The following is a 24,278-nucleotide window of genomic DNA, read 5'->3' as shown; positions in this document are numbered from 1 at the left end:
GCGATTGCCAGGTGAGAGCTTCGACTGCCGCTAGTAAGTAGAAGTCAATGGTGATTATAATGGAATCAGGACTATCCCTGCTTGCTGCAATGAAGCTCGAGAATGACCCTCTGCATATATTAAGCATGGTGCTGCCCTGGTTTCTGCTTCTGTGTGGTTAACATCACAGTTGCTCTCTTGTGATAATGCAATAATTGATTGCAGTTGCCCCATCCTGGATTTGTCCAAGGGCTGGAGCAGTTCTGCTTAGGTCTGAATGGTGATGAATCTTGTAATATAGCATGCTGATCAAGACATGACTGGTGGATTATTGCTTCTACTATGATTTCCTGCTTCTTTTGCAATGTATCCTTCTTGTCCACCGCAAGCCATCCCTAAGTAAATTAAGGGCACCTGTAAGTTTGTTTGGGCCGACACCCTGAGTGATCTCCTCCTAAGTCTGTCTATCCAAATCTGTGCTCATTCCTCAAGTAATCATAGTTGAAGAAATCTCTATCACTTCTGTTTCTCCGGCTGGCATGTTTAAGGTAGAGGTATTTGTTCTATAATTACTTTATTTCAGTGCAGTCTCTATCATCTCTGCGACTATTGATGTAGTTAGTCAGAGGCTTGCAACACTAGAGGATACAGTCTCTTGTGTGAACTCTTGTTGCCTTGGTTCTGAGTGCTTTGGTACCAGTCCAACAGGACCTTCTGGCCCTGATTGTAACCTGAGCCCCCACACCTACCTTTGCCCTCGTAAAATAACTGTGTACTGGATTTGTGGTTGCTGACAATCCCAGTGCTTGCCCACGTTGCCGGTGTTCCCCTCCTAAAGCAGGCCACTCTCTGATGTAGTAAGTATCCCCATCTTTCGCTGACCCTGCGTGCTCTTTTTTTTTTACCCCTTGTTGCTTAAATCCACCTGCTTCTATTTCTATTGATGTAAGTCCGACAGTATCACTCACTCTGGTTCTCTGTTTTGCTGTCTTTTGTGCCCTTCTTATGTTTGTGATGCACCTCCATGTCTCAAATATCCTGTATCTAGCTTCAAACTAGCACAGAAAGCTGAAGACTTCTGGTGTGATATGTATGACTTAAATAGTGTCCTTGGTTGCTTTACAAGCACTGTCTGGCACCCTAGCGCGTGACCTGGTTTTTTGAATGTCATGAACGCCACTGACCACCCCACTTTTGAAAATGAAAAATAATACTTATTTGTAAACTGTTTTATCTGTGAATTCTAAACAGAGAGAATTTCATACTTCAAAGTGATACGTTCTTGAAACTGTACTTACCTGCAACAAAGATCCTTTGTTTCTAGAAATAAATAAAGTATATTTTTTTATACATACAACATTGGCCTGGAGTTAATTGAGTGTGTGCCTCATTTCTGGACTGTGTGTGTACAACAAATGCTTAGCACTACCCTCTGATAAGCCTAAATGCTACAATACCACAAAAGAGAGCATTAGTATTATCTACTTTAGCCTCTGTAAAGCCTCTGGAGAGCCACTGGACTCTGTGCACACTATACCTTACTTTGGTATAGTATATACAGATCCAGCTTCCTACAGAGGGCTCCAGACAGCTGCAGCTGGAGACATGCAATGGCAGGGTAAGGTGATGCAGGCCAGGAATGTAGTCGGGGAGTAGGGGGTACGATAGGCAGGCCCGCTGTGGGAGCAAGCTGCACCAGCCTAATGACGGCTGCTTCCACGCCACTTAGATGGATCCACTGCTCCGAGCCTTATCCAACTCCCAAAACACTCCAAAGCTGCACTGCCCTGCCTCACTGTTCACTTGCTGTGCGCTTCAGTCGCTATGCCTGGGTTCTGCCGAGGGGGCAGGCTCTGCCATGCTGGGCCGTAAAGGGCCACTCTCCCATTCCGAAGGAGGGCAGCACAGGCGCGGCGCAGCATCCAAAGCCAGGAAATCAACTTGCCAGGGGTTAATGCCACATCCTTGCCACTGGCAAACCAGCAGCCTCCTCTGGTCACCTTGCTGCTGCTCCTTGCTGCTCACCTCGCAAGCTCGAATCAAAGGTGTGTGGCATGTGATGTCAAGAAACAGGTGCCTGAATCCTTGTCCAGCATCACAACAGGTACACAGTGTTTCAGCATAACTAGTTTAATGGCTTTTTCTCATAAGACATTTACATTGTCATTAGTATTTGTGAGGACCATCCAATTATCCTTTGGCCACTACAACAGCAACGTAGTACAGTATCTTAGAAACAACCATTGCTCAGAGAAGGAATTCGATCTGAAAATAACAGAGAAAAGATAAAGGCCATCTCTTAAATACTGTCTACTACCTTTTACTGATAATTTTCCTCTTGTCATGTAGCGCAATGATCATTGATCAAGCCATGCAGCTTCAGTAATGACATGGCTTTTAATTGTCAGCAGGAATAAATCTACAGATCCATGAGATTAACGGTAATATTCTGTGTGAGGGTGAAAGTCATTTTTTTTTTTTAAAGAGTGAAAAGCATATTTGAAAGGAAAAATAGGGCTGGAAAAAAACTGATGAAGACAGTCAATGTTTCTTATCATAGTTTCTGTTTTACATTTTGTTAGTTTGCCATTTCACATTTAGATAGCTGATGACCAATGCTGTGTTGCCAAATACTATATGGTACACTGTTTTGGGAAGTTTGCAGGCGACGGGTAGGTTTCCCGGTGTGGACGCAGTGGGCAAAAACTTTGCAGAAGTCCAACGGCTCGCAAAATTCTAAGGGGACTTTTCCTTCCTCCTGGAGGGTCATCCCAAACAGGGAATCAACACGAGTGTAAGTCACACCAGGAAACGCACACTGAGAGCATACCTTTTTGCTGATTAGTAGGGACTAGGAAGAGCCTCTTTTTGGCCCTAAAGAAATGTCGCTCAATTTTTCTGGATACCTAGGGCGTGAAATATGTCGACCAGTACACTGGAGTAGGGAATATTGTTTACTACACAGTTCCATTTGGAAAGCGTGGGGACATTATTCTCCGTGTTATTCTCCCTGTGTCTTTAACCTTCGCATAGGCCACTAAGGTAGCAATAAAATATTCTTTCTTAGTGCCCATGGTCAATTTTAAGTTCATACATTCCAGTCCTTTACTCCACATAATTTCAGATTTGAGAACATCCCTGGAGTCAACATCGACACTTCCCAACTAAAAGATCTCCAGCAAAGAGCCCCCTTGTGGGGACCGTCGGGCATTGCGGAGACTGCCCAATGAAGAACAGGCCCGATGATGAAGCATGCCACCTATTAGTGGGCGAGGGCTCTTGCTTCTCACAAATGACTGATTAGATGACCTAGTCATTCTCCCCCAGTAGGACTTCACTTCTCAGAACAGTGTACCTGATGGTATCTGGCTTTAGGATAGAGAGACTGGACCAGTTCATTCTCCCAGTCCCCCAATTGATTGCATTGACCAATACTGTGTATCCTGTACGTTTAAACCTCGTGTATTTATGGTCCATGATACCATCTGAGGTAGTAAAAACGTAGGTGCTCCATCCTTGTGCAAATAAATAGGCTATGAGATTTTATTGAAAGTGGAGACTGATAATACGTATGTTTGCAATAGCCAGAATCCCTTCTCTCATATGGCTAAATGATTAGAGGGCAGAAGAGAAAAAACACAATACCCTTTAAAGTGTATTGGAATTTTGAGAAGGTTGTGGGTTTTTTATCCATTACAAAAGAGAATGAGTTTTAACACCATTTTAGAGTATTGCTCTTTGAAGGGCAATACTACTATTACAGAAGAGCCCTTTGGGAAAGCCAGCTATTACAGAAGAGCCATTTAGTGTTACATCCAAGAAAACAAACCTAAGAATCTCCAGGATCTTTACAAAATCCTCATCTATAACTCATTACTTATGTATTTCCCCAAGCCAAAAGTTGAATTACACTCAGTATCATTGGCTGAATTTGTCACTTCACAGTACTTGTATGCAATGTGTGAACTTAAGTTAATCAATTAACAAGCCTTATTTCTTTTAACTGAATTAAAATTTCAGAGGCACTAAATGTCAAAAAAGGTCTTACCCGACGAAATTTGGTGTGAATATCTGAAAAGTCTTCAAATTCAGATGCTTCCATATTTATCTGAATTAGGTTGGCAAATCTGTATATCCAGAAGTTGAGGAAGATAACAATGAATAATCACTTTTTTAAAATAAAATTTTACAATCAGAACACATGCTTTCATGTAAAACCAACATTACTTTAACTGAGTTTTTACAATGGTAAAGCATTCTCTAAGCACCACAATGCCAAGGGACAATGCTTGTCAGACATCTTGCTACCCACTGCAATATGCCAGACTACAAGAACGCTAAGCGTTTTACCGAAAAGTACCATATAAATGACTTAGGTTATTTTCATTTTTTTATGAGATTAGAAGAAAGTGTGCTAAAACATCGCTTGGAAATATGAAGATGCAATTTACGTGGCTCCGTAGAACCTCACTTATTTAAATGTGAGCCTTATTTTTATTGCTGTCAGATAAAAGTAAACATACATTTTGAATGCATCTTTCGGGGCTTTTGAACTTCTAATTTTAGTCGTATGACCCTACTGTGAATAGGAAAACGAATCGGCTGAATTAAACACAAATTCCAATTGTGGATGTGCAAGCTTGTGTAGCTCATAGAACTGTAATCCTCGTCCACAGAGTTTTAGAAAAGGGAAACCCAGACTGAAATGGTCACAGAAATGTCACTAAAAACAATGACGAACAGTTGCTGAAAATCAGTGAGAGGGATAGTTTGGAAGATATATTAATATATGCATTTGTATAAGGATGTTCACGAGGAGTGGGAAAACCCTTCACAGTCCAGCATCTCTCACTGGGATTTAGATGGTTGCTCTGTGCACGGTCTTCTCAAAATCAACAAAGAGAGATTCTTTGACCCAGAGACCGACTGTCACAATTCCGAACAGTATGCTAAGGCAACAGTCTGCTGAGCCAGTCATCAATGGCCTGTGAAATAATGCAGGTAGTTCAATGTACTGTATGTAACTTTAAAGGGGGCACTGGGGTAGATTTCAGCTGCCACTGTCCTCTGTGGTCCACATCATTCGGCAGACCACAAAAATACACTCCAGTTAAAAAATGCAGCAGTCACACCTTTGCAAATGAAAAGAATAGCACAACTTTGCAATGTCCCTCATCTTTTTAAATAGCCTCCCTCCTTGTGCTCTTGGGTAAGGCAGAGGTGGGTGATGACATGGGTGGGCAAGGATATGAGGACAAAGAAACACCTCCCATCTGTCCTCAAAAACAGACACCTTGCACCTTTGGCATGATGTGGGGGTGAGTAAGTTGAACACCATTGGGCAAGGCAGTTACACACACTACAGCCGACAACTGGCAAAGTGAGTGCGAAGTAGTTCGAGCAAGTAAATGTCCCTCTGCTCATAGGAAAGATAGGGGAGTTAGGAGGCAAAATAACACTACAACACTCCCTGGTGCAAGGCAGAGAGGGAACAAGTAACCCTCTCGGCCTAGGGGAAAGTGTACTGTCTTACACACACCACCCTGACCTGGCCAATACTCTGGGGGTGCCCTACCTCTATAGGCAGGGCGGGAGACAACAAACAGCCCAACTCCCTTACACAATTCGAGTGGTGAAAAAGATTTCTATTTTCACACTTGAAGTTAAGGTTAGCTGCACTACCACCCTCTTTAAAATAGTCAACATGTTGCCCTGACTGGAGTTGGCTTCCCTGGTCCTTGTTTGCCCTCACTATTTTTTAAAGCAATGAAGCCTAGCACAGGTGCCATGATGGCAATTGTCAACTGGATACCGAGGAGAGCTAAGATATCTACAGACTATTTGACCCTAACAATTATTAGCGTGAAGAAGATATTGAAACCAGACAGTTGACACAGCACCCTTTTTAGCCTTGACCATTAGAAGAGCTGCACATCTAAAGAAAAAATGAAATTATTTGAAAAAACTAAACTTCAAGTCGAGGTATGGTTGACATGGGTGTAATAGGCCACACCATGCAACCTAACACAAAACATTAAAAACAAATTCAAAAGTTACGTTAATACATTAAGCTTAGCTCGTACCTCTCTCTCTCTCATCACTCAACATTAGGACTGCCAATTATTGTTTTGAAGATCAAACATGTTTTGTACAGTACACAAATTAAATCTCTCAGAAAAAGACACTCAGGCCGTCATTACAACTTTGGCGCTATATGCCGCCTACGGCCACTGCGCCAACATACCATTGCCGTGGCTACCAGCCACTCACCCGCATTATTACCGTAAACGGAATTCCGCGAGAAGGCTGACTTATCATGAGCAATGATACGGCCTGGCAGTGTTTTGCTGGCGGACGCTGCTGCCGACAGCAACGCCGCATCCCGTCTCCTGCAGGAACACCCCCTGAAAGCAGGTAAGTCGAGTTCTCTGACAGGAGAGGGGGGTGGGGGTGTTGTGTGCGTGTGTGATGGTGTGTGTGTGTTGGGGGGGTGTCTGTTTTTATATGCGCGCATGCATGTGTGTCACGTTGAATGCGTGCGTGAATGACTGAATGTGAGATAACGTGTATGTTGTGAGTGTGTGTGTGTGCGACAATGTATGTTGGTGTGTGGGTATGTATGTGTGCATGCGTGGGTGGATGTGGGTATGCGTGTGTGTATGAGTGTGTGTATGAGTCTGTATGTGTGCGCATGTGGGTGTGTAAATGTGCAGGGGGCAGGAGGGAGGGAGGGTGGTGGAGGGGGGCAGGGGAGACCCCTATCAGTGTCGGGAAAGGAATTCCCTGGCACTGATAGTCCCTACCGCCATGGTTTTCTTGGAGGTACGCCTGCAACGGAAACCATGGCAGTAGGTGGGGTCATAATCCCGAGAGTGGGACTGTGACGGCCGCCTGGCTGGAGACCGAAGTCTCCAGCCCAGTGACCGTTACCACCCTGGAGGACGGAGTGGTACATTGGCGGTTTGGCTCAAGCCAAACCGCCAATGTCATAATCTGGGAAAAGGTACCAACACAGCCTGTTGGCAGTACCTTTCCCCAAATTACCGCCGACCACCAGGTTCGTAATGAGGGCCTCAGTCTTTTATTCGGAACTCAGTTACCCCTTCTACAAGTTATGGAGGGTGGGAGTTAAGGTAATGTGCTATAGCTCTCACTTTAATCATCCTCACTTAATTTCAACTTCTACTCCTAACATCATCAGTACCAATGCATTCTCCACAGTAAAGGTGATACCCCTAAATTTAGGTCCAAACCTGTAGCCATCTAGCTAGGCTACCCCAAATCTCAAAACTTTTTGGTGAATTCTTCCACTGTCCAGGTGGAGAGCCTGCTGACCATTAGTTTCTACAGTGCATGACCAATTAAAGGAACACCTGGTCCTTCAAGACTAGTTCGGCACAAATAGCAAAATAAGTGGCTGATTTTGCCAACTGTTGTGGGTCAAATCAGGGGGCTTTCTACTTTGCTTAACACATTGAGATCAGGTTGAGCTGGTTCAGGTGGGAAATGTTGACCAGGTTACTTACCTTTGGTAACCCTTTTTCTGGTAGTGACTATCTAGGTGCAGAGTCCTCACCTTTTGAATATTCCCCAAATGTCAGACTGGGTCAGGAAACCTTTCAGCAGTACCTCTGAACACCAGCAGGTGGCACTCTGCGACTCCGCAGTCTTGCTCTGGAAATGATGCGCAAAGCCTATGTAGCAGCCACTCCTGTGGGCTGATGTCAGTTGCTTTCAAAGCTGTGCGCACCCCCAGACGCAGAGCTCCTATTGGAAATTGGCTGTGAACAGTATGTAGATTCCCAGACTTAGAATTTTATTAATGGATAGAGTCCAATCACAGAACACGGAGGATGGGAGTGTTGGAGACAGGATGCTCTTTCTGTCTCTATCAGAAAGAGCACTGCCAAAGTTAAATAACCTTTTCTTCTGATAGCATCTTCTAGCAGCTGATTCCTCACCTTTTAGATAGATACCAAAGCAGTACCTATTTAGAGGTGGGCTTGTGAATTGGCTCAAATCAGAAAGCCATGCAGGACAGAGTGGACAAAATGCCCTTTTGTGTGAACCAGACTGTCCAGGCAGTAGTGCTTTGTGAAAGGACGGAGGGACTCCCATGTAGCCTAATGTTGCATGTCCAGGAAAAACACTCCGCGTACCAATGCAGTGGTAGCAGCGTTGGTCCTGGTAGAATGAGCATTCAGTCTTTCCTGAGGCTGCTTTTAAACCAATGTGTAGTAGATCTTAATGCAAAGCACAATCCAGTGGGTGATGGTTCTCTTCCGCACAGCCTTGCCTTTTTACGCTCCATGGAAGCCCAATAAAGGTCTGATCGTCCAGCCATTGCTCTTTGGTACAATCAATATCAAAGCTTAGTGCTCTCTTGGGGTCTAGATGGTGGAGTGGGTCTAGACGGTGGAGTCTCACCTCTTCCTCAGAGGGGTGAGGCAAAGCACAGAACACCGGCAACCTAATGTTTTGACCGAGGTGGAACGTGTCACAACTTGAGACAAGAAGGAGGCCGGTATCCACAAAACCAGCTTGTCTGGGAAGAAGGATGTGTACAGCAGGTTGACACAGAGAACCTAAAGCTCATACACATACTGCGTGATATTATGGCGACAAAAAACACTTTCTTGAGAGTGAGAAACTGCAAGTCACAACTATGATGCGGTTCAAAGGGATTGCACATCAGATGTGTGAGGACCAAGCTAAGGTCTCAATGACGAACGAGGAAAGGTAAAAAACTAATCTAAACCTTTCAATAAGCGAATACCAACTGGAGACTTAAAAAAAGAGGGCTAGTCTGGCAACTGCAAAAAAGGCAGAAAGAGCCATAAGGTACCCAGTTACTATGTTCAGAGCAAAGTCTCGCCGGGCTAGGGACAAAAAAAACCCAGCAAAATATCAGATAAATTCACCTGGCGATCTATCTGCCAAGTACAACACAAAGCCACAAATTTGTTCCACAAACAGGCAAATACAGTTTTTGTCGAGGGAAGTCTGGCTGCCAAGATGACATCAACCACCTCCAGAGAAAGGTTGAAGGTGCTCAGCTGCCACTGTTCAATCTCCAAGCAAGAAAGTGGAAATTGCAAAGGATCGAGAATCCTGCCTGCTGCAACAACAGATCTTCCTTGTGGGGCCACCTGTAAGGAACACAAATGCTCAGGAGTTCTGTATACCATACACTCTGTGCCCAATCCAGAAACAATAGGAAGACTTGGGCTTGGTCAGTCCTGAGCTTCTTGAGAATTCAGGGAAGGAGTGGTATTGGCGGAAAGGCATAAAGGAGTCCAATGTTCCACTTGATGTGGAACGTGTCTTATGAACGAGAACCCTTGGAAATTCCAATGCGCATAAGTACAGACATTGCACGTTCTCTGCGTGGTGAGCAGATTGAGCCAGGGTTCTCCCCCATTTGCGGAAGAGTCCTCATGCCATCTCCAGGTGTAACTCACTTGTGATCCAGCTAGGTGCCAATGGCTGAGTTTGTCTGCCCTGGCATTCAATGATTCTACCAGGTGGTTCACCATCAGGACAATTCCCTGGTAATCCAACTATTTCCAGAGCATAGGGCCTTCTGGCACAGGATCTGTTACACCACCCCACCCCATTTGTTGAAGTACCATATGGTGATGGCATTGTCCGTAAACATCTGTACAAGCCTTCACTTGATGGATGGAAGAAAGGCTTTTAATACCAAGTGGATGGCCTTCAGCTCCAAAAGGCTTGTATAAACCGTCCATCCAGCAAAGACCAGAGACCTACGATCTCCACCTCTCCTAGATGGCTGACCCAACCCAGAAGAGACGCACAGAGCATTGTCAACTCTGGGTCGGGACCAGAGTCTGCCGCTGATTGCAGTCCGAGACCAGCACTGCAGATCTTTTGCAGTCGCTGCTGAAATGTAGATGTGGTGGAAGAAGTGCCTTTGATGCTATAGATCACACTGCAGAGCCCGCATATTCCGCCTGTTGTGCTTCACCAGCAGGATGCAGGTGGCCATCAGTTCCAGCAGCTCAGAGTCAACCTCACTGAAATCCAGAAGAGAGGCTGAAAGATCAGGATTATGGCCTGAATGCCCGAGCTGCTCCTTTCCAGGGTGACTTTGGCACATTGATACTGAATCCCAAAGATGAAAGGAGGTTTGTGGTAGTCTGGCGGGGGTTGACAACTGCCTGGGGCCAGCCTGCCTTTAGCAGCAAGTCATCAAGGTAGGGGAAAACCGGTACCACTAACCTCCAAAGGTGTGCCCTACCACCATCATCACTTGTGTGAACACACAAGGGGCACTGGAGAGACCAAAGAGGAGCACAGCGAACTGAAAATGTGTCCCACCCCAAACTGCAGAGAGCACCGATGGGCCTACAGAATTGGGATATGGCAATGGGCATACTGCAGGCCCACCATCACCATTGAGCTTCCAGGGTTGAGGGCTAACAAGATCTGGGCCAGCGTGAGCATCTGGAATTTCATCTGTTTTTTTTGGCACCAGAAAGTATTGAGAATTAATACCATGCTGCACTTCTGGCGCAGGCACACTCTTGACAGTCCTTTTGGCCAAAAGGGATTGCCCTTCCTGCTACAAAACACGTAGATTGTCCGTCAGTCGAGGGAGGGGACAATGGAGGGTGCACAGGAGGTGTCAGGGTAGAGCATACCCCTTTGAAACAGTTTGCAGGACCCACCTGTCCGACGTTATGACCCACCAAACTGGCAAAAATTGTCAGATCCTGTGTTCCACTGGGTGGCTGTGTTCCACGAAGGGTAAGCTAAAGGAGTTTGGCAAGTGGGGCAGAAGTGGTCTAGGCAACCCATTGACATTGATGACAGCCTCGGCCACTAAAATGTGGGGACCTTGATGAGGCTGAATTGATTGATGGTATGGGGTACCTCTGCTACAGCCGCTAAAGGAATGAATAGGCTGATGCGGTTGACGAGGCAGGCAGATAAGCCAAGGGACGGTGCGCCATGGCGCTACTCTATTTGAACAGCTCTAGAGCTAAATCTGCCTTGACCCCATAGAGGCAAGTCATGTCAAAGGACATGTCCACTAGGGACGACTGGCAATCACCTGAAAAACCAGGGGACCACAGCCAAGCAGGGCAGTGAATGGCTACACTAGTACAAATGACCCACCCAATGAATCAGTGGTGTCCAAGCTACAACAAATTGTGAACCTAGCCCTTAACGATCATCCTGTATAGACACGGCGAGGGCAGGTAGGAGAGCTTCAGGAAGACTTGGGAGGACATGAGCCACCGAATCCCAAAGTGCATGGGAATAGGTTCTCCAGCACCAAGCTAGTAGATGAGAACCTTGTATTTCCAAATGTCTCCACCTGAATTGGCATACCTTTTGAGGGGAGTAGTTGAAAATTTGTTTCGGTTTGTCCTGTCATTAGACACCAGCAAAACCAAGCTTTCAGGGGAGGGAAGCGGAGATAAAAACACGGGGGCAAAGGTTAGGGCAGTGGCTGTAGGAAAGTGCCCCTTTTGAACATGGCCACCCCCACTTTTTGCCTGGTATGTGATGCAATTATGATTGAAAGTGCACTGGTTTCCTGCTATTCAGGCCCCCAGTGCCAGATCTCTTTCGCTAAATGTACAGTTGTTCCTCAATTGGTCATAGCTTTGGCACCCCTGTAAGCCCCTAATAAATGGCACCTCAGATATCTAAGACAGGGGTACCAAAGAGGGTCCCCCAAGGTCTGTAGCCACCCTCAGGGACCCCTCACCTACCTCGTGCAGACTGCCATTGCAGGCTGCGTGTCTTAGTGCAGCTAAAAGTGAAAACACAAAATGGCACACAGACTGTGTGACATGCTCACTGCATGGAATATATGTAGGTCACCCCTACAGTAGGCCTTCCAGCCCTAAGGCAGGGTACATTATATTAAATGTTTGAACATAACAGCAAGAGCAGATATGCCCCTGCTATGCCTTTGTCAATTCTTAGACATAACAAGTGATTAGGGTAGACATTTTAAGTGCATGCGCTGAGCACTGCTCAATATGAGTTCCCCAGCTACATAACGGCTTCCCAGAGACTAGGGATGTTTGGTATCAAACATCTCATATTAATAAATCCCACTGATTCTAGTGATGATTTATTAACATATGCACCCAGAGGGCATCTTAGAGGTGCTCCCTGAAAAACCTACCAGCTGCTGGTGTACTGTCCAACTAGTTTTAAACAGCCAGCCACCAACACACGTTTCTGACCCTCAATGGTAAGAGCACCCCCTCTCGGACAGTCAGGAACAAAGCCTGCTCGGACAGGGGTGTCAACTCATCCCTCCCAACAGGATGACCCTCAAATCTGCATTCCAAGGCAGGGGGCTTCAAAGAGCCCACAGCCCTTGGCATGGAGATCTGGCTTCCATCAGAGCGTATGCCAACCCCCTGACCAAGGGAGCGGAGCCATGCCATGCCTGGCCTCTGTCACTCGGGTCATGGGAGAGAGGGTTTCTGGGTGCACCACCTGACAGAGGTCTGTTTGCTGATTGGAACACTCACAGCGGAGAGCCCTTCCCTACTAGACCTGCAGTGTCCACTTCCCACATAGTGAGAACTATGAACAAGGCTGTGAGGGCAAGTAACACTGTCAACGTGGTGAATCCATTATTGTTGTGTGCTCCGTACCTGGGCCTGTATGTGACACCATACTGACCTCTTGTACACGCATCCTACCAAGCTGCATGTGTACCTGTCCCTTAAATTGTTCATAACTCCTCATTACTTGGCCGCAATGCCTTTTGTCACTTTGGATCGGCCTGGCATAAACTTTACGCACTCTCCAGTGACTCTGGCTCCTGTGCCAATAGTGTATTTAGTGTGCAGAACACACACTACTCTGCCTTCGACCTCTGTGACCTACAAGTCTGCACTGGGCCCTGTCGCTCTGGATGAACTTAAGGGCACCTAGATAGAACCCTGACACTAGGCGGCCTGCCTCCTGCTTATTGCCCTACGCCTTTTACTCGCGACTACAAGAGCTCTCTCTTAAAGGTGGACTACCTTGATCCACCCTTTACAGGGAACACCCACTCTGCCTTGCGGGTACCATCATGTGCCCTGTTCAGTGAACTTCAAACCAGGTACCCTTGGTGCAACTGCTGGACGGTGCTGCGCTTGTTGCCCCCTGCCCGCCTCCAGGGGCACCTGGTTTGGCTTGCGACGATGGGGAAGCCTGAGGCCACTAAACCACTGGTGCTGGGGAAGCGAGGACGCTCTCTGCACCTGTGGACCCTCAAACGTTTATCACCTTGAAGCAAACGCAATAAACTCAATTCAACAAAGTACTTGAGGCCATAATGGTTACCAAAACCTCCCTGGAAGTCCACATTGACACCATCGCGCTAGAAGTAAATCTGCTGCGAGCCAATCACCGCAAGTTACTAATTAGGAAAACAAGGAGTGCCCACAGCAGATAGGACAATCCCTGAGGTGTCCAGAGCTGAAGTGACCCCATCCTTGCAGAATCCTCCATCTTGTTTTGGAGAAGAGGGACCAATAGGGATAAGAATGTGTCCTCTTCCCCAAAGGGAGAGGGCACAAAAAGAGTGAAGCCACCCTTAGGGACAGTAGCCATTGGCTACTGCCATCTGACCCCTTGAAACACCCCTAAATCTAGTATTTAGGGGCACCCCTGAACCTTGCTCTTCAGATTTCTGGCGACCTCAAGAAAGAAAGAACTGAGATCGACCCCAGCAGTGAAGACTTCAGACAACAACTGACTTGGCCCCAGACCTACCGGCCTGTCTGCAGCTTCAACACTCCTGCTACAAAAAGGCAATGCATCCTGCAGGACCAGCAACCTCCACAAACCCCCAGAGGACTGCCTGCCCAGCAGAGGACCAAGAACTCCAGAGGACAGCAGCCCTGTTCAGAAGAAACCTTCCAAAAAGACTCCAGAACCTTCCAAAAAGACTCCAGAAACCTTCCAAAAAGACTCAGCGAGCCCTGCCCACTCTGCACCCAACGCCCACGGCCACGGCAAAGTTCAGGTGGCCCCCTGGTCCAGAGAAGGTCCCCAGGCGATTCTGACCTAATGTTCACCCAGTGTTGACCACTACTGGCCAACACGACAACGCCTGAGGACCCCCCTGACCACCACTGGATCCGACAAAGATTCTCATCACCCAAAGGTCCCCGTGCACCCGCAGCCCCTTGGGCTTGGGCAACCTGACCGACAGTCCAATAACGTCTAGCGGGCACATCTCCTAATTGTCCATCCTTTGGTTTTCCTGATACGACCCCTTGGACCCAGCATGCAGCATCTTTGTGACCCCCGAGATTCCCCCATTGAAAAGCACTGGGCGCCCGATGGTGTGTTTGCACCCTGCACCCGGCCGCCACTGTGCCGCTGAGGGTGTGTGTTTGCTGTTGACTGTGGCCCCCTCCGGTGCCGACCTACACCCTCAGGTCTGTGTCCTGAAGTCACAGGTACTTACCTGCAATCTGTTTCTTTCCGAGTGCCCCCAGTCCTCATAGGATTCCACTGAAAACCAGATGGCAACTTTGACCTCTGCACCAGTCTGGCTCTGTATTGCTGGTAGTGAACATTTGGGATCAATTTGAAGTCTGACTGGTGGACAGCCTAACTCCCAAAGACTGGGATCATAAGTCGAGTACTTACCTGCTAACTGTGCTTACACCTTTTCTCCCCTAGGACTGCATATGAGACACTATATCAATTTTTGAAAAATGCAAAGGGCTACTTACTTGTAAACTGTTTTATCTAAAAAACAAACAAAGTACATTTGGTATATATGCTTGATACCAACTTACAACTGTACTTACCTGCAGCAAAGATCTTTTGGTTCGAGAAAAAAGTAACAACATATATTTTTGCTATATAAAAACATTGGCCTGGAGTTAGTCATTGAGTGTGTGCCTCATTTCTTGACAAATGCTTTGCACTACCCTCTGATAAGCCTAACTGCTCTACCACAAAAGAGGGCATTCGTATTATCTACTTTAGCCTCTGTTAAGACTCTGAGGGATCCACTGGACTATGTGCACACTATACCTCAATTTGGTATTGCACAGTGGTTCCCAACCTGTGGTCCTGGGACTCTTTGGGATCCACGAAGCATTCTCAGTGGGTCCGTGACTGCTTAAAAAATTTGAAAACACACTGTAAATGTGAAGGAATTTGAATTTGGAGGCTATAAATTAAATTAGTATCCTCAGACTGATTGATGGGAGGATTGCAGGTGCATCAAACAGAATATAGTATGGATGATGTGTGGCTTCAATTAAATTAAAATAATTGTTTTTATTTATATTTGTTTGCAAATTAATTAAAATCTGTTATTATTTGTGTATGTGTTTGATGAATACTTGTTTCTGTATTTTTGTGTATTGTCCTGCCCTTCAAAATCATTGACAATGTTTAAGTTTAAGCCGGGGTACCCGCCATCCAGTACTGACTCAGTGGGGTCCCTGGTTTCCAATAATGATTCAGTGGGGGCACCTGGGATTGCATAATGATAAATTGGGGGGTCCACACTAGTCAAAAAGTTGGGAACTACTGGTACAGTATATAAAGAGTCAGCTTCTTAAAGTGCGCGGTAAGACCCCGGACACGGACACCACAATCTTTATGTGAGGCCCTCATAGTGGTGCTTCCAAAACAGGGCAGAGACCCCATTTAGGAGAGCTCTTATCACCTGCTGTCGATGTTGAACACTGACCACAACATTTTGAGTAAAGTCCTTGCTAATCGGCTGCTTCAGATGCTTAGCTCTCTTGTTCATTTAGACTGTAGCGGGTTTGTACCTCAAAGGGCGACACACTCAAACATTCAGTGACTCTGCCATATCATGGATACAATGTCTGGAGGGCGGACCTCCCGGTGGAGGTCTCTCTGGATTTCAATAAAGGCTTTGATACGCTGAATTGGTCCTATTTATTGCAGATGCTGGGGACAATGGGGATGGGTCCTAACTTTCTGGGCTGTGTCAAGCTCTTACATACCTTCCCGCAGGTGCGAGTCCGTAGCAGCCGACAGATCTCGCAATCCTTTTCCACAAGTACAGGCACCCTTCAAGGGTGCTCTTTATTTCCAGTAATCTTTGCGCTAGTGATGGAGCCACCTGCTGCCAGGCTCTGTCTGAGATATCAAGGTGGGGATGGAGTGGCACACGGTCTCCTTATATGCCAACAATGTGCTAGTAAACCTAAGAGACCATGCCTGCACGCTGCCAGCACCTCTATGATCGACTTGGTTGATACAGTGAGATAACATGCCTCAAGGTGAACTGGGGTAAGTCCTGTGTTTTCCTTTGCACTGGGATGAACCGGAGCACCAAGAGGTGCCGGACAAGCGTTGCCTCCGCTGGAGCTTTGAGACCTTTTGCTACCTTGGTGTGAACATTTATCACAAGGATAAGGACTTACTAGACGGTAACCAAGGTAAGGCCCTGGCCTCGAAACACCAATCCATACACTTTTGGACTCGATTACCCTGCTTGCCCATCGGCAGGACGTTGGTGGCAAAAATGCTGGTACTTCTGAGACTCATATTTCTTTGTGGCCCTGCCAGTGATACTGCTTCAGGACTCTGCAGAGCCTGGAGGCTGAGCTCGTCTGGAGCCCGCTCAAAAATGGGCTTCTATCTCGAGCATCTCATGCTTGAGTGGCTCAATTGCAATGGCCTACGCGTTGGCTGGCTGGAGATGGGACGGCTAACGGTAGAGCAGTTCGAGTAGACCTGAGGGGCATGGACATGCTGGAATGGCTGCTCTCTCTGGGTGGTCTGGCCATAGGACTAGGTAGACTGACACCCTGGCCAACCTCCTTTGGCTTTGATATATGCAACCCAGACACGCACCGCGGCTGCCCCTTTGGAGCATGCCAGCCATGAACATTCTACAAAGGGCGCAGGATTCTTGTCCATGGCGTGAAGCCAAGCTCACCCAACTAGGTTACCTATACAGCGATGGTGCTCTGCTCTCTTATCAGGGACTGCAGGAACTCTACAAGCTTGGAGGGGATCTCTTTCTTGCACACATGCAATTATGGCAGCAATTGGAGACACTTGGGCTCCAGGGCAGGCCAAGCCACCACAAAACCTGCAGTGCGTCTTAACACACGGACTAGGCCGTCGGGTGCTTTCAATATTGTATGAGGCACTCCAGGAGGGATGCAGAGATTTGTTAATCCGGTACAAGCCCAAATCTGATGACTGAATAGGCACGTGGACCATGGCCCTGGAGCAGGTTAAAGTTTTGTGCAATGCCCGTATAAAATTCACTCTAATTAACTACTTGCAGCAAATTTACCTTCACCACACTGCCTACACAAAATGTTCCCGGCAGTGTCACCGGTGTGTCCAAGATGTGGCCACAAAGATGCTACATTAATGCACATGGTATGGGAATGCCCGCATTTGTGCGCACATGGATCCAGGTGATGAAGCATGTGTCGACAGTGATAATTGTCCAGTTGCCTCCTGATCATTTGTCTCTTGGGGATCATAAAGCGCACTAAACACTATCTAAAATTGGTTGACCTAGCATTGACCCTTTTTAAGAGCTTAATCACCATGACCTGGAAGGCCCCCCATCCGCCCATGATCAACAGCTGGCTTCAGGTAATGCACAAATGGGCCCTGGCAGCAGCAGATGCCATAATACAGGATCAGAGATTGTGAGGGGGAGGCGGGGTGGCTACAATGTAGGATACCTATGTTCTCAAATTTTGCGACAGTCTAAATCCACTCTCCCTAAATTGACCAAATGACATCGATGATCAACCCACTCCTTTACGCACACTTGCTCCCCACACATCGAGGGACCTTTGTGCTCTCCAGGGCAAATCCTATGGAGGCTCGCCCCTCTCCACTTCTTCCCCCTGGGGCATCCACTTGCCTAGACACCACTTTGTTTGTAGTATGCTGCTGCCAATCTCACTCCCCCATCCCCATTTGCTGCACATGCAGCACCAGCCATAGTGTTTCAATAGTTACTGGTTTGTTTTATTTTGTGATACTCGCGTTGGCTACTCCTCTGCAAGAGAGGATGCACTATGCTGCGTTGGAGTTGACATTCTATGTTCTTCTCCCTGCACCCCACTACTCCCTCTATATTGTTGTGTGATCTGCTACCTGAATATCCTAAATGTAAGCATGCTGGGATGTGTTTGACCTTCCACTTTATGAACTGATTTATCATAGCATCCTGCACAACCTGTGGAGATTTTTGATAAAATGCCAATAAAGAAATTTTTAAAAAAACAAGCAAGAACTGAAGACCAGTGACTGACACAGCGCCAACCCTGCCAGCCTGCCTGCTGACTTCAATAACTGCGACAAAGACACGTCATCCTGCAGCTGCATGGGCCTCCAAAAGCCAAGAGGACTGCCAACCTTCACCTCAGAACCAGGTAATCCAGTGGAGTAGAGGAGCTGCTTTCTTACATCTTGCAAGCCTCCTAAGAAACACTTCTAGGACTCTGGACCTCCACAACCCAACGATGGACAGCACCACTGCACCCGTGCCCCCTAGCATGAGTTGATGTAGGCCAACGATGCCAGCATGGTCCCCAGTCCCTCCAGAGGCAAAGTACATCGTGGGGCTCCCCATTGCGACCTTCACACTGACACCTGCAGCCTCTTTGTGCAGGCCCCCCTCTACCGAAACTGCCTCCAATGACTGAAACCCAACGGTCCACTGCACTTCGGTACCCCAGTCCCTACTTTCAGCACCTTTCTGACTGGACTGATTCCCAATGACTTCAACAGGGCACCCAACGCTGAACTGCACCAGGCTGCCCCAGTGGCGCCCGAGGTGACCTGTTGGTGAGGGCTAGGACCCTGCCCTATACTCACCTTAAGTCTGGAAGATTGGTTGCATAGGTTCCTGTTGAGTGCCTGGCTGCTGTACATGTTTTCTCTCCCGTAGGGTAACATTGCAGCTTCAAAAAATTGCACTAAGTGTCAACTTTTCAAACTTGTAAAGATTTCTCTTGCAAAATGTAATAACCTGATCGTCTTGATTCTGGTGCCTAAATTTATATAAAGATACCTGTTATTTTTATAAATTGGTTTGGAGCTTTTTATTGAGTTGTGCATCATTTATCAACGGTGTGCCTATAAGTCTAAGGCTGCTCGGCCACACTACCCCCTAAAAGAGCTCCATGAGGCTGCTACACATACAATTTCACATAGGGAACACTTGCAGTTTAGTACTGGTCAGCAGTGGTAAAGTGCCCAGAGTAACAAAAACAGAGTCCAACACACAGCAACAACTTGAGAAGAAGAGGCAAAGTTAGGGAGACCACACCAAGGATGCCAGCTCCAACACCTATCATATCTTGCCAACAGTCCCAGGGCGTTAGCAATTCTCCAATGATTGGCTGCTTGAACCCCCACCCTTTTGCCAGATGGATCAATACGTTTTGACTCTTTGTCTAGAGGAGGTGCATCCCGGACGTTTGGTAATTAGCTTGTTTACGAGCATTTGAAACTACCAGGGAGTCTGGAGGAATTATTCCTCTAATATAAGCAGGATCTGAAGGGGCTGCCTTGTATTTCTTATAATCTCTATGCGTAATTATTAATGCAGGGGCAGGGTCTTTAAATATTTTGCCTGCATGCGGGATCATACCTTTCATCATGGGCAGATATTGAGATGCCCTAGTGGTGGAGGAAAGAGTTTCAAATAAGAAATCATCTTCCATAGGGTCCTTGTCTAAAGGGACTTGATGATATGCAGCCACTCCAGCTACTAATTAATTGAGGGATGTGTTGTCATCTGGTGGAGATGGTTTAGCAGGTATAAGTCTGGAGCTGTATCCCCTGGTGGGTCAATATCATGTGTGTCCCAAGGGTCTAATCGTGGCTGCTGTGCGTCATGATCCCCCACCGATCTTCTACAAAGGATTGTGGAGATCCTAGTGGAGTTCCCCATACTAGATCTTCAGCTTCTGAGTGTGAATGGTGTGGTGAAGTAGGTGAATGAGGGGGTGTTAAAGATAGAGGTATTGGACTGGTGGCCATGTCCTTTCTCTTTATCTTGTGAGGTGGTGTTTGTACATCAATAGCCTCCTCAAAAGAAGTCTGAAATTTCGAATGAGATGGTTTGCAAGAATAAGACCAGTATTTGGTTGAATAAGGATTGCCTTTTGTTTGGGATTGAGCTTCTCTGTAATAGTTTGTAAGATAGGCTCTGGTGCCAAAACAGTCATTTTCGATCTGAGTGTCGAAGAGGCTTTGAGTTTCGGTGCTGAAATGGTCGGCGCTGATGTTGTCAGAACCGAAGACAGTTTTGGGTGGGTGGATGCCAAAACCTTTAGAGACAATTAATGGGCAGAGTCTTTAGGCTTGGCCTTTGGTGCAGAGCCGGAAGACGGGGCATCCTTGCCAATTGTTTGGTGCCAACCATGGCCCAATGGCAGTAGTGGCCCAGTAGCCTTATGTTCAGTCAAAGCCGAATGTTTTTTGGCGGGTATGATACAGTCCTTTGTACTCACTGCATGCTGCACCGATGGAAATTCTTGTGTCTGCACTCTGGTTTCATTCTCCGAGTCCAATTCGGGGTCTGAAATCGATAAAGGCTCCTCCTCTGCCGCAGAAGCTTCATGGAGCTTCTCCTGTGGCTCGTTGTCTTGGAGGTCAAGGATGTCTGGTGTCTCTTCTAGTTCTTTTCGCTGCATTTCTTTCCGACCCGTCCTATGATCCTACAGCGTTTTCTCTGATCGAAGGTCCTCACAATTTTCTTCCTTGCAATCAGGCGATGAGCAGAGGCTGCCAACGGAGTGGAGGTCTGCGTGGGGATATTTGGCATGACACCTCGGACAAAATTAAAAAGGTGTCAGTTGCATCAGCAGCACATTTCTTATGCGTTACGAGCTATGAAATAATGGAGGCCCAACCAGGTAAGGCGGGGAACGTAAGTCGTCGACCCGACAAAGGGAGATTTGCTACTTGTGTTCGCTGTATGAGAATGGGAGTGAACGAAAACAATACAGATGAGTATGGGATTGTAAGTTATTCCGAAGGGAGCCCAAAACATTCTCGAACTGGGGAACACGGCAAACCTGATGGCAGAAAGAAAACAATTTAACAATGAAGTCTATGCCTATGCACAGTATAACCTGAGTGGGCGGGTCACTTTACCTTGTGACTTTCTCCACTTCTCCGAAGAAAAACAATTTGTACAAATCCGGACCCAATACTAGATGGCAAACGTATGCAGAGCATGTGTATCTACAGCCACACATGCCATTGAATAGTTTCTTTTATGGCTCTTTACAGGCCACTGAACGAAAAGCACAAAACAACGAGAGGTACCAATGTGCAGAACTCTAATTTGAGACCTTAGCTTGTAAAAAGAGAACACTTCACTGAAAGGGAAGAGGGAGGGAAACAGGGAATCTGCAATTAGACTGGAGTATCCAGTAGAAAGAGAAGCATAGAAGGTAAATAACTTGTTCTTCTGATAAATACTTTTCCTCTGAGAGACAATCTGATGTGAGAGAAAGTTGCAGCGGGTTGGAGAGGAAAGGGAGGGTATACCCTGCTAAATAATCTAATGAAGTCATCTGTCAGATGTGATGGAACACCACCATGGGAGAATATGTTGGCTTATGCCTCCCACACCGCGGCTGCTTGCAGCACAGGATAAACTAAAGCAGTTTGGGGCTGAAAAGCAGGGGGAAGGCACTGTGAAGATCGATGCCCCTCGTGCCCTACACTATGTCTGCCAGATTCCTGCCCATGAAAGGACTGGGGCGACGTCAGTGGGGGGTGGAAGACCTTGTGATACCTGTGCACCAATCCTCTGGCGTAACCTCAAAAGGTTGAAACTGGTGGGAAAACTGTCAGGCTGAGGTTGACAGGCTTAAAGAATGTGCCATGGCCGGAATTCCTGAAAGCATTCTAAGGCAGTCTGTTTTCTCACCAAGCAGATGGGCGCGAACAAAAGGCATATCCATAAGGAACAGGTCAGCCAAAAACTCAGTGGATTGGCACCCACACATGGCACTGGAGAATCACCTAGTGCGAACTTCTCACCCCAAGTACTTGACAGTTTCCAACCAAGAACGAATGTCATTGGTGGCCAATCCATAACCATCTTCAACTGTTTAAGCCAGGCCAGACCTATATGTTTCCAGAACTGCCAGCAAGACCATGCTGGCCATATTCCGAAAGGTGTGTGCGCATTTGCCTAACAGGCTAGGCTGCCCAAACATCTTAGGAGTGGGTAATAAGGGGACATGGGGAAGGAGTTAGGACTCACCTTACTGATGGAAGCTTGAACCACCAAAATCTCAGGAGTACAATGCTCTGTTAGAAAATCAGGGTTGCCAGGCACTAGCCTCTGGCATCTTTCCACCTGCCTGTTCATCGTGGGCAAGAGAAAAGCTTAGACAAAGTCCTCCTCAGTTAGGGCTTTGTAGGATTACAGTAAGGGCTCAAAGGAAGGAGGCCCAGGCTGCAGAACATCCATAAGGACGTTTGCCTTAACTACAACAGAACGCAGCTGTAGTACCAGGATCTCAGTGACATGTCTAATAACCAGGGCAAACAATACATAAGCACATTCTTCTGTTGGGGGCTCAAGGAGGGCCTCCTGCATGTATAGATAGATAGATAGATAGATAGATAGATAGATAGATAGATAGATAGATAGATAGATAGATAGATAGATAGATAGATAGATAGATAGATAGATACTGTAATGATCATAATGCTGGGTAAATCATCCCCATTGTCATCTCTGGATTGGAATCAGAACAAAAAATATGAGGGAGCGCCTGAGAACGGCTCCATAGAAGTAGCAATATATTGTCAGAGGAAGGATGTACAGAAACCGGGTGGAGTAGAAGATGGATCAGTCAGTGGTAACCCGGCTCAAGGACCCTGTGGATCATAGGGGCATGAAGGCACACAGAGGGGGAGCCAGAAGAGTGCCAAAAATACACAGTATGGCCTCCTTAAAGGCCTCACCGTGCTACAGCATCGTACATGGCACGTGGAATTTGGGTGCATTTTGTTCAAACACAGAATCTGATCCTCAATTGGGGATTGAGGGTCAGTTACAGGCATTTGTTTCCGATAGTCATGGCGTGGTGTGAACCCTTTCATTTTAGGCAATAACATCAGTCCCTAGCACACTGGATTTAAATTGAAAATTTGCTGTAAAACGACAAAAAAGGGAGCAGAACTCCAGATGCACGTTAGAAGACATAACTGTAAAGTAACTGACGTTAGCCCCCATGGGTCGAGTTTACATCGGCTGTTATCCATCACTTCCAGGACAGAACTAAGTTAACAAGGAGCCGTAAGGTGCCATCTAGTGAGTGTGGGAGCACTACTATGAAAACTTCTAGATCCAGTATGGCGCCCGAGAAATATTCTATAATGTGAGGAACCTGCAGCTGGAAGTATCCATCAGAATGCAAATTCACAAGTGTATCACAGCTACTGCTTCCAGAGTTCCATGCCCTAGTCTATGCTGCAAACCACCTCTGGTATCACATGAAAAGGTAATTCATCAGGAAATACTGTGTATGATGCTTGTGGACTCACTAAGCAAAGTTTTCAACATTATGTTTTCTGAACAATAAACTCCCTCCCTCATTAATTTTACATATCCTAGATGTCCTTTCAGGCCATAATGCTGTTAAACGCCTTGCTCGCGTAACCACATAGCAGCCATAAAATATCATATCTGGCTTCATCAATCCAAAAAGCAATGCCAACCAGTCATTGAACAGATATCTTCTTTAGAAAAATCCGAACAATTTAATTCATGTCGTCAAAATGCTTTCAAATGAATAAATCATTCACAAAGGGCATGAGAACAGGAGAATCAGTCAGCAGACAGATTTCCATATTCCCCTTCATGGAAATCAAGTTCTAAGTTCTTTCATTCCTGTTCCCCGATTTCTCCTTGATACAGATCGCCAATCAAATGTTGTAGGATCAGAAGTACATTATTGTTTACTATTACATATAGAAAGAGAGGAGCAGATTTCTTCAGGTTAGTAGCTCCATCAGTACCGGCTCCACAGGCATGTCATATTCAGTGTTTAATTTTAATTTAAAGAAGAAAAATATTACAGAGTCCACATTTTCAGTTGGAGGTCCCACCCACTTCTAGCAAAGGAAATCTTTCCAGCTCTGGTACTGGCCAGTCTCTGGAGCTCTCATTATGACTCCAGCAAGTTGTGGTGATGGAGGGGCTCATACAAGCGAGTGAGTGAGAGAGAGTTATTTACGTTTTAAATTTGTGTTTTGCTTAACATACTGCTAGTTCATAACACATATTAACGTCTTACATA

At 46.5% G+C, this 24,278-nt stretch overlaps 1 protein-coding gene across 1 annotated transcript in view; it reads right to left on the bottom strand.

Moving 5' to 3' along the window:
• TBK1 (TANK binding kinase 1) overlaps positions 1-24,278 on the bottom strand; it is a 394,952-nt gene that overhangs the window by 145,049 nt on the left and 225,625 nt on the right. Inside the window, exon 13 of the mRNA XM_069229127.1 lies at positions 4,028-4,106. Within this exon, the coding sequence (XP_069085228.1) occupies positions 4,028-4,106 (79 nt within the window). The remainder of the gene's footprint in view (positions 1-4,027; positions 4,107-24,278) is intronic.

This window comes from Pleurodeles waltl, chromosome 4_1 (assembly GCF_031143425.1).
Source record: "Pleurodeles waltl isolate 20211129_DDA chromosome 4_1, aPleWal1.hap1.20221129, whole genome shotgun sequence".
NCBI classification, from domain to species: domain Eukaryota; kingdom Metazoa; phylum Chordata; class Amphibia; order Caudata; family Salamandridae; genus Pleurodeles; species Pleurodeles waltl.
This window is presented reverse-complemented; position numbering and strand designations above follow the sequence as displayed.